Consider the following 8,957-nt stretch of genomic DNA (forward strand, 5'->3'; position numbering starts at 1 on the left):
CGTGATACAGCAACGATGTAATTTCCAATGAAAGTTATTCGAATAAATTGCAACGATCAGTCGACGACGAACAATCACGATTGCAGTTTTGAAAAATCAACGTGGGATTAGTGCGGGCAAAAATGGGAAATAAAGAGAGAGAGAGAGAGAAAAGCGGAGCCATTTTTATTAGTGGTCGAGAAAGGGGGAAAAAATAGTCGGACATGATGGGATTCCAATTAGGATTCCGCAGTCTGTAATAAAAATGCCGTCGAGCTTTATTGCGTTTCGACTGCGGGGGGACGAAAAATAAAACGAGAATATGCGGCGCGTGTGAAAAGAAGCGAAGAACTTTCCATCGAGCCTTTCTCTTCGTCTATTCATTTACGAATGTAATTACAACCGTACAATCTCATCGATAATTAAACTTCGCCACTCTTCTTTTCATTCTTCTTCTTTCGATATTGTAACAGCGGAACAATGTAATTGCGTTTGTCTATTTAAAACTGCCAAGCTCGATCTGCGAAATAGGCACGTGCACAATTGCCAGATATTTTAACTCTCGCCGACGACTGTAATTCTCTATTAATTTACGAGGACCGATACATCGGTGAAATCTAGAATATTTACGTATCTCTGAATAATGGGCGTAGTGTATCGAATGCAATTCGCGTAAGAGGGATCGCACGCAAATTAGTGGGAATTTTCAATCGCGTTTGCGGTCGGCCCGATAGGTCCACGTTGATGTTGATACTGTTACCAGATGTAACTGGCAAAATTTTACGAAATGAATCGAGGAGATTTCGCCACCGTTGCACGATGCAATTCGAATTACCGATTCACCGAATGAAACGAAGCTTTCAAGCTCGCGCATTAAACCGTCGATGTGCAATTTGTCGATTGGATTCCGCCGCGCTATTTCATTAAATAATTCAACGTTACATGGAATTCGCGTCGAATATCGTTCGTTCTGCGTTACTTCGTTAATACCAGTGTTATCGAGCCACGGCTACGGACTTAATATTCCTCGATTAAAAGTTTTAACTGCAACACTTAAACGAACCCGAGGTATTTATGCGAGACGAATAATTTTTCTTACGAGAACGAAATTGCTTTTATAATGGAATTTCATCGTTTTCGCCAAGTTTTATGCGGTGTGCAACATTACACTCGCCATTTGTTTAATACGGAGACTTTAACGATGTAACGCTGTCTTAACCGTCGTGATTCATGCTGGCATTAAAGTCTCTCGAATTAAAATCTCTTCTTTTTTCCAAGCCTGTTTTATCGCTGATAGTGAGTGCTTCTTGTCTAATCATTATCCATAGGAAAATATCAAATTTCCCAGTCGTAAATCGAACGTTTATTTTTTTATCTTTCCTAAATTTAAAACGATTCAGATTTAATTTCGTTCTTTGGAAAAATTGCTTGGGAACGTTTAGGGGAACCGATGTTGCTTTAAAAGGTTCATCGAGGAAAAGAAATGGAAATTATCTTAGCACGGATGTCCTATTAATCCGTCTTTGCTCGCAGAAACCATATCGAAAGTTGTAAAGTGATCCCTGCTGGGATAAAGTCTCTCGACAGAAAGTGGAAATCGATATCTGATGTGGACGCAATTGTGGCGAAACGGTCGCGACCCGGATGCAATCCACCGCAGATTTTGCATTCATAAACATCGGGAGACGAGTGAATCGGCTCAATTAGCTGGATGATTTTTGCACGATTCTCCGTTCACAAACAACGTTGATTCGTGCAATTGGCTCGATTACACGGCTTCCCAGTGGCTCCCTTTTGAATTTCGTCGACCATTCCTTTTCTCTCTTTCTCTCTTTTTTTCATAATTTTTCCACCGGTAAGAGTAACCCTCGAAGAGTCAAATTGTTTCCTAACAAAGTTCATTCATAATGTGTAAAAGCGAGTGGACATCTGTGCCAGAAAATTGTGAACTGGGTCAAACAATTGTGAAACGATTTTTATTTTGTACTGTAATTCTAGTTTTGCTTTTTAAACTTCGAAATTGTGTGCATGTGAAATTGCGAAAGTTGAATGAAAAAGTAACAATGGTCGGTAAAAGACCACGTTAGTGCCTTTCTATGTTCATTTATTATGAAAAATATTATCCATTGTAAGGATAATTAATTGAGACGTATGTCGAAAGATTTTGCGGAAATTTAATGTAAAATTTTCTTGGTTTCGTTGCACAGTCAAATCTCCGGAGTCCCTGGGCAGTCATTTGGCTTCGTTGTTGTTGGAGGCGGAACACAGAGTTCAAGAACTCGGCGGGAGCACTTCCGGTAGCGGTGGGACTACCCTTCTGGAGCCTCCGAGCAGTCATAGATCAAGTTTTTCGTCGCAGCACAACAATCTCACGGGATGTGGCGGTAGCGCCGAAGAAAAGCAGCTGGCTTTGTGGGAGAGAAGAGCTAGAGCTCTTAGAAAAATGTTGCTTGGGTTCGATCAAGCGCGTAAGTCTTTGAGAAATATAAATATGCACGATAATGTAACGACGAGTTGGATTTAGATGTAAAATTGACGTTAATTTTCACTTAGGGCCGCCAGACATGCCGTTCTTAGTCGCAGTGGATGTTACGGGAACAAACTCGGTAACAATGAGGTTCCAGGAACCCGATTCCCACGATTCCCCTATCTGCACGAAATTCAAGGTTCAGTGGAGCATCAAGGAAGATTTCTCAGTGATTTGTGGAGAGAGAGAGGTTCTAGACATGAAACAGAGGGAATGCAGGATCGACGATCTTATTCAGGGACAGAAGTACTATTTTCGAGCGGCTGCTGGCAATTTGAAGGGTTACAGCAGGTTCAGGAACTCGACCCCTGCCCACGTAACACCTAGTAGTACGATTTATTTTATCATCCTATGGGAAATGTATCGCATGTAAAACACTGAGTAACGGCTGGAAAATATAGGACGAATTCCATCTCGAATGTAATTCGCATTTAGCTCACGTCCAGGTTTCGCTCGATTGCATTCGAATCGAGTTAAGTTTAGAATTTGCACTGCACACATGGCAATTGTTACGTCAGGTTCGATTTCGCGCGATTCATGAAACTTGGAGTACCGTCAAGACACACAACTATTGTTACAGGCTGGAGGGACATCGATGGCAGAGTGCCAAGGTTTGCTGGCCGTTTGGAGCAGTTGAATACTTTATTCACGGACATAAGGCGACCAGAGTACACTCAAGAGACACCGGCCGTGCAGAGGCGTAATCACAAGAAGAAGACAACGATAAAGCAGCTCTTCACGGCAACTAGCAAGTTTCAGAAGAACCTGAGGCGCGGGGTCTTCCTCGCCTGTCTACTCTATCACGAGGATAAAGTGTTGGTAACGAACGAGGATTTCTTACCTGTGATCGAAGTCGACGAGACTTATCCTAGCTGTATTTACAACGACTTCCATTGGCTTATGAAAGTTGGCTGTACTTGGGACGATGTTAAAGTTCTTCGACAAGACATGGAGAAAAGTCATAGCAGCTCAACAAATCATTTCAGGATAAAACTTTTACAGGCTGCTGCACAAATGCAGGTTTGTACTATGTATTACAAAACTCTCTAAGATTTATCATAGTTAAGTGTAAAATAAATAAATTGACGATAATTCTCAAACATTGCTGGTTTTTGTAGGCAGCACTATGTATACAGGACCTTGGTCAACTGTACCATAAACCCATTAGAGACGTTCAAGGCACCCTGGTTTTCTCTACAGTGAATTACATAAAATCTCCAAAGTTGATCTCAGTGTTGAACAGCAGATGGCTGCCTCTCAGTAAAGTTACAAAAAAGGTTATCACTCATGAAGACAGTAACGTCGCGGATATTTTAATAGCCAGTATACAGGAACAGATGACTTACCACCAAGTTAGTAGTATTAAACTGTCGAAGGGACTTTATCTCGGTTATCTGAAGATGCAGAGTAGCGTCGATCTCATTCAAGTCGTGGTACCAGCAAAGTCGCCTAACGTTTTACCTCATTGTAAAATCCGTGACAACCCACATGTTTCTGCGTAAGTGTCGTGTCCTCAGAAATTATGCCCACATAGGTATTTTTATAGAGTTAATATTAATTGTTATCGTTTACGTTATTATAGAGAAGAATGGGATTATCTGAAAAGGATAACTCGTATTCACGCATCAGATGCATCGGTCAAAGATTGCGAAGAAAAAGAAAATGTTACAAACGAATCCCAAGGTACAGAACAGCAAAAATTATTCGTCGAACTCGTCGCTGCAACATCTAGGCGATTGTTCAATTACATGGAAATCAGTTCCGAAGATTCCTTGGTCCATCGACTCTATGACGCCGAAGTTATCGATCTTACTCACGATGTGTCCTTTCTGATCGCTGTGCCTCCAGCAGAAACCGCCTGCTGTGTACCTGGAACCAGAGAAATCCTCCTTCAACGTGGCGATCTTCTGTCCTTGCCTATCCAAGTATTCGAGATGGTTCATCTAAACACCTATCAGAAGGATGTAATTAACAGATACTCAAGATTAAGTTGCATTCTGGAACTTGATACGGCGCAAGCCCAGTACAATCATAGAGAAGCCTTCAGTTCTCTGGAGTTAAGCGTAGCAAAGGATAAATTGACTAGGTTGCAAGATCTTCAGACTCAAGTAAACACCGTGTGGAAGGGAGCTAGGTGGCTCATAGATGTGATCACGTTTGCTAGAGATCGTGGATCTTCGCAGCAAAGCGTAAGTTTTAACTGACCAATCCTGTGATCTGTGTAAAAACAATTCTCTAAAGTCCAGTATATCATCTTAGACAACTCTATAATTCGTAACTGCAGGGCTCGTCACAAACGGTTGGAATTTCAATGAAGCACCTGCTCGGCCTCGACAGAAACAAGAGCAACAGTAACAGCAACAGTCTGAAGAGAAGTTTGCTCCAGTTACCGCCACGTGATCCGAAGCTGGTGAAATCTAGTCCAGGTCGAGGTAGCTGGCCAGGTCCTAACGTGTCCAATTCTTCCTCGAATCTACTCACTACCGAGTTCAGTAAAAGCGAGCAACAATTACCTAGTGGCCAGTACATTCGCAAAGGCAGCAACACTTCCAATGTATCGACCAGCTCAGAACATCCAAAATCCTCTGTACCTCTGAGCAGCACCAGCAATCTTAGCAACACAACCAGCGCTGGCAGCAACAATCATCTGGTACCATTACAGAACACCAGGTTACCGCCTTCCAAATCCGAGGACACTCTGATCCTAACAAAATACAAACACAGTCCCAGAAATAGGTCAGCTACCATCACGTCCGCGTCGGCCAGCACCAGTCCCTTACTCAGCATTAAGCCTATCATCTACGGCGGCTCGCTTTTAAGCGTGTCGACAGCCATGACAAATACGACAAGTCTATTAAGCGTCAGCAACACCAATTCCGACAGTTTACATTCGCTCAGTAGTGATGAATATTCCACGCCTAATTCGAGTGTCTGCATAAAGAGCGGACATACGAAGAGCAAACCGACCAAACCTACTGCTAGTGTTGCAGCCACGGCAACTGGTTCTTTGGAGAGTCAACTGGAGGAAGAGAAGGATGAAGCAACTATGATGCCGGCTCCACTGCCTGGCATTCTTCAGGTAATATTTCGTTACGCGTAGGGTAGGAATTTATTCAGTAGAATTTAGAATTTATGCTAAGATAGAATTAACGATAGAACAGGATTATCGTCCTGTATAGTGGGTTAAAATTGTGACACGAATCATTAAAAGGAATTGTGTTTGTCTTAGTTGCGTCATGATCGTTGCCTCATTCCCAGCATTCACGGGATTACAATTACAAACAACGATCATAGTAATCTTGGGACCAGCTAGTGCAACTTGTCACGGTTGTTTCCCATTAAACGAGGAATTATTCCTCACGCAAGCTTTCTTAGATAACACTTATTTCAATTCTCAACCGCAAAGCTTATTATTACCTTTTGGAGACCTACTCATTGAGTTTAAATAATATTTTTCCTTGTAGGGAACACAAGTCTAACCTGATTGTAGTTAAAAACAGCTCACTTGGTCTTCTAGTGCAGACCGATGTAGCAGATATATGAGTAAGCTGTCACACACCGCTAAATCTCAGTGCTTGTCTCGCTCAGATGCGCTTACAAGATTACGCTTTTCGTGTATTATCGATCTGGCAGAGCATGAAATTTCGTCCGAGCTTTAAACTATATAACACAATTGTTTCGATTAATCCATGTTAATCTAGGCATAATTTAATGAAGGTAAATGAAATCTTTGATCTGAATGCGTGTTGCATATAATATCTCTTTATCTGTGTCATGTTTAATCATTATTACCATTAGGTAAGAGATTCTTTTATTTTTTTAACACTAACTTTTACTTAATTTATTACTCGTCGTTTTAACAACAACCAGATGCATCGAGCAACGTACTGTCACTGCGCTGCCACCTAAATGTCACTGCATATGCTGATTTTACAGCAGACAATTTGTATTTGTACAATACGTACACTACTTAGCAACACCGTCTAAGCAAAGTTTCGGTATTTTTGCAGGTTTACGCGGCCTACGAAACCGGCTTGGCTTCCGGAACCAGCCTGAAATTGCACGTCACTCCGAAGACCACAGCCAGAGAAGTTGTGAACCTGGTTGTGAAGCAATTGAACATGGCTGTAGTTCTGAAAGGTCAAGAAGGTCCCATATACACGGCCGATGAGCTGCCGAATTTTTGTTTGGTGGCTGTGATTGGTGCCAGGGAGCGTTGCCTGAGGGATGACTTCAAGTTACTGCAACTTCAGAATCCCTGGAAAAAGGGTAGATTGTACGTGAGGCAGAAACAAGACGTCCTTGCGGCTTTAGAGCACAGCAGCAAGCACACCGCATATTTATAGCATAAGTAACGAAGAGAAAGAAAGAAACGAAATTGTGATTAGATAGAAAGGACATCGAAAAAGGAAAAGAGAATTCCTGTCGCGGTTGATGATGTCTACCAATGTAAGAAACGCTGCGTCTCATTAATAATTGGCGATAAAAGCCAAAGATCACTTAGTGTAATGCATTCTGCGTCTCGTAGAGTTTAAAATTAGATAGATAAAATAGGAAATTTCTCCTTCCGTTTTACCTTTCTTTGCTCGTTTTAATACAAAGTGAATGACGTAGTTTACCAGTCGCTCACGAGGCACAGAATGCATTAATATGTATATAAAACAAACGCTTGGCTACACGAGAAGTTTTCAGTTGTATCTCTCGAGGCTCTAAGTAAATTACACGTAATTAGGTAGAAGAGTGAAAGGGAAGAACGACGATCGTCTGAAAGGATGAGAATTAAAATTGCGATTAGGCGAACCAGAGTACATTCCAACCAAGTTTCGATCCGACTACGAGCTGTAATTTCGCGCCGATGGACTAGATAGCGTTGCAGAAAAATGGATAATACTCAAGGTATATTGTACTGTTATATTTTAGGTACCGATCTCAGTGTTTTACTCCATATACCCGCATCACCGGTTATAAATGCGTCAGATGCTTAAGAGATCTCATTGTCCCAATTGTATTCGATGTGTTCAGGTGACATGCAAGGTTCATTCGCTTTTATTCCAAGCTTTCTTTCCTCTCTGAGAAATTATCGCATATCGGTAAAAGGAAACTTGGACACGTCGAATGAACAGAGAACGTAAACTTTCGAAGATAGGAAAGATTTTATATTTATATCTTTAAATCCATCTAATCACCCGAGGATTTATTTTAACAACTAGTTTCGCTTGACTGAGCCTTTGTCATCAGACTAAAGAGACACGATCGTCGTTGCGACTTCTCGCTTGTGTATCAGTTTCTTCGGTCTGTTAACATTGCGTTCTATATTCTCGAAGATAATCCTTGAACAGGTTCTTAACGAATAATTTTACCTTTTATTTTTCACCCACATTGGGAACAATGAAAGCGTCCTGAACATTAAAAGAGAATCACTCAAAGTTACTTAGAAAATGGCGGCGACTAGAGCAGATTACGATTAAACATTAAAACATAGACGAAACGTGATCCAGATAAAAGAGGCTTATAGACTGTTGCGTAGAAATAAAAGAAAGAGTATTACTATGGTTATTAAGATTTTTATTCTCGCCGAGATCACGATCATTGGAGCAGCGTTGTTGCACGAGCGTTTTTCTTACGTCCATACGTGATACGCGAAGAGTCCGCATATTTTATTACACGTGATTGTTATCTCTTTTTCGCGTTCTCCCAGTCCGGTTTCTGTTTCGGGGCATGCGATGTTCCCTGTTTCGCTTGCAGAAATATTTTCTTCGTCGAACGAGCATTGTATATTTACTTCTACGTTGTAACTCTGTCGGGGAAGAAGAGCGTGACGAGATCGATATCGAGTTATCGACGATCTTGCTAGAATTCCAGGCACCCGAGGACTTCCTATTAGCGACCTAGACAACGCGTTGGTGATAAGTACGGTGCAGAGCGGATTGTAAAATAAACCCTAATCGCACGATACCATTGTTCAATCTAGGGTATAATCTGTTTGAGTTTTAGGAAAGGGCAAATACGAAATTGTTTAATTTTTGACAACGGTCGAAGTCTCAAGATAAGCCTCGAGTATTCTGCAAACAATGAAGAATGATTAGAAATGTTGAAACTTTGGTTGTACCGACAGTAGCGTAAGAAAAGTTGGCATCTCTATTGGATCCGTCCTTTTATCTCCGACGAATAGAACTTCAAAATTCGATTCGCATGGCGTTATTATGGCAATTGATCGGTGGTATCGTGCGTCGAGGGGCCACCTAAGTTTAAACGAAAATATACAATGCAGATATTTTTTTATCGAGGAAACAAAGGAGGGGAAGCGAGGAAGGAACGAGAAAGATCGTTACTATATTTTGCCAGAGCGCGTGCTCGTTACCGATTTCCCCGAACAACGTGATCAGTACGCATTTCCACGGAAATATAAAAATCTGTCTGCTTGTCAAGCAGAATTGTGACTAACCGAGGG

At 41.5% G+C, this 8,957-nt stretch overlaps 1 protein-coding gene across 4 annotated transcripts in view; it reads left to right on the forward strand.

The window, feature by feature from the left end:
• The window catches only part of LOC108550201 (ankyrin repeat and fibronectin type-III domain-containing protein 1), a 41,867-nt gene extending 32,916 nt beyond the window's left edge, over positions 1 to 8,951 (forward strand). For 2 of the 4 annotated variants that reach the window (XM_017903869.1, XM_017903867.1), the window contains 7 exons: positions 2,187 to 2,447; positions 2,533 to 2,835; positions 3,087 to 3,526; positions 3,625 to 4,004; positions 4,089 to 4,695; positions 4,791 to 5,585; positions 6,517 to 8,951. In XM_017903869.1, coding sequence (XP_017759358.1) covers positions 2,187 to 2,447; positions 2,533 to 2,835; positions 3,087 to 3,526; positions 3,625 to 4,004; positions 4,089 to 4,695; positions 4,791 to 5,585; positions 6,517 to 6,852 — 3,122 coding nt within the window. In that variant the 3' untranslated portion in view covers positions 6,853 to 8,951. Of the gene's footprint in view, positions 1 to 2,186; positions 2,448 to 2,532; positions 2,836 to 3,086; positions 3,527 to 3,624; positions 4,005 to 4,088; positions 4,696 to 4,790; positions 5,586 to 5,970; positions 6,060 to 6,516 lie in introns of those variants that run through there. The other 2 variants (XR_001890400.1, XM_017903868.1) reach the window with 2 other exon arrangements.
• The last annotated feature ends 6 nt before the right edge of the window (positions 8,952 to 8,957 follow it).

The sequence above is a fragment of the Eufriesea mexicana genome, unplaced genomic scaffold (assembly GCF_001483705.2).
Source record: "Eufriesea mexicana isolate 0111107269 unplaced genomic scaffold, ASM148370v2 scaffold2551, whole genome shotgun sequence".
Lineage (NCBI taxonomy): Eukaryota > Metazoa > Arthropoda > Insecta > Hymenoptera > Apidae > Eufriesea > Eufriesea mexicana.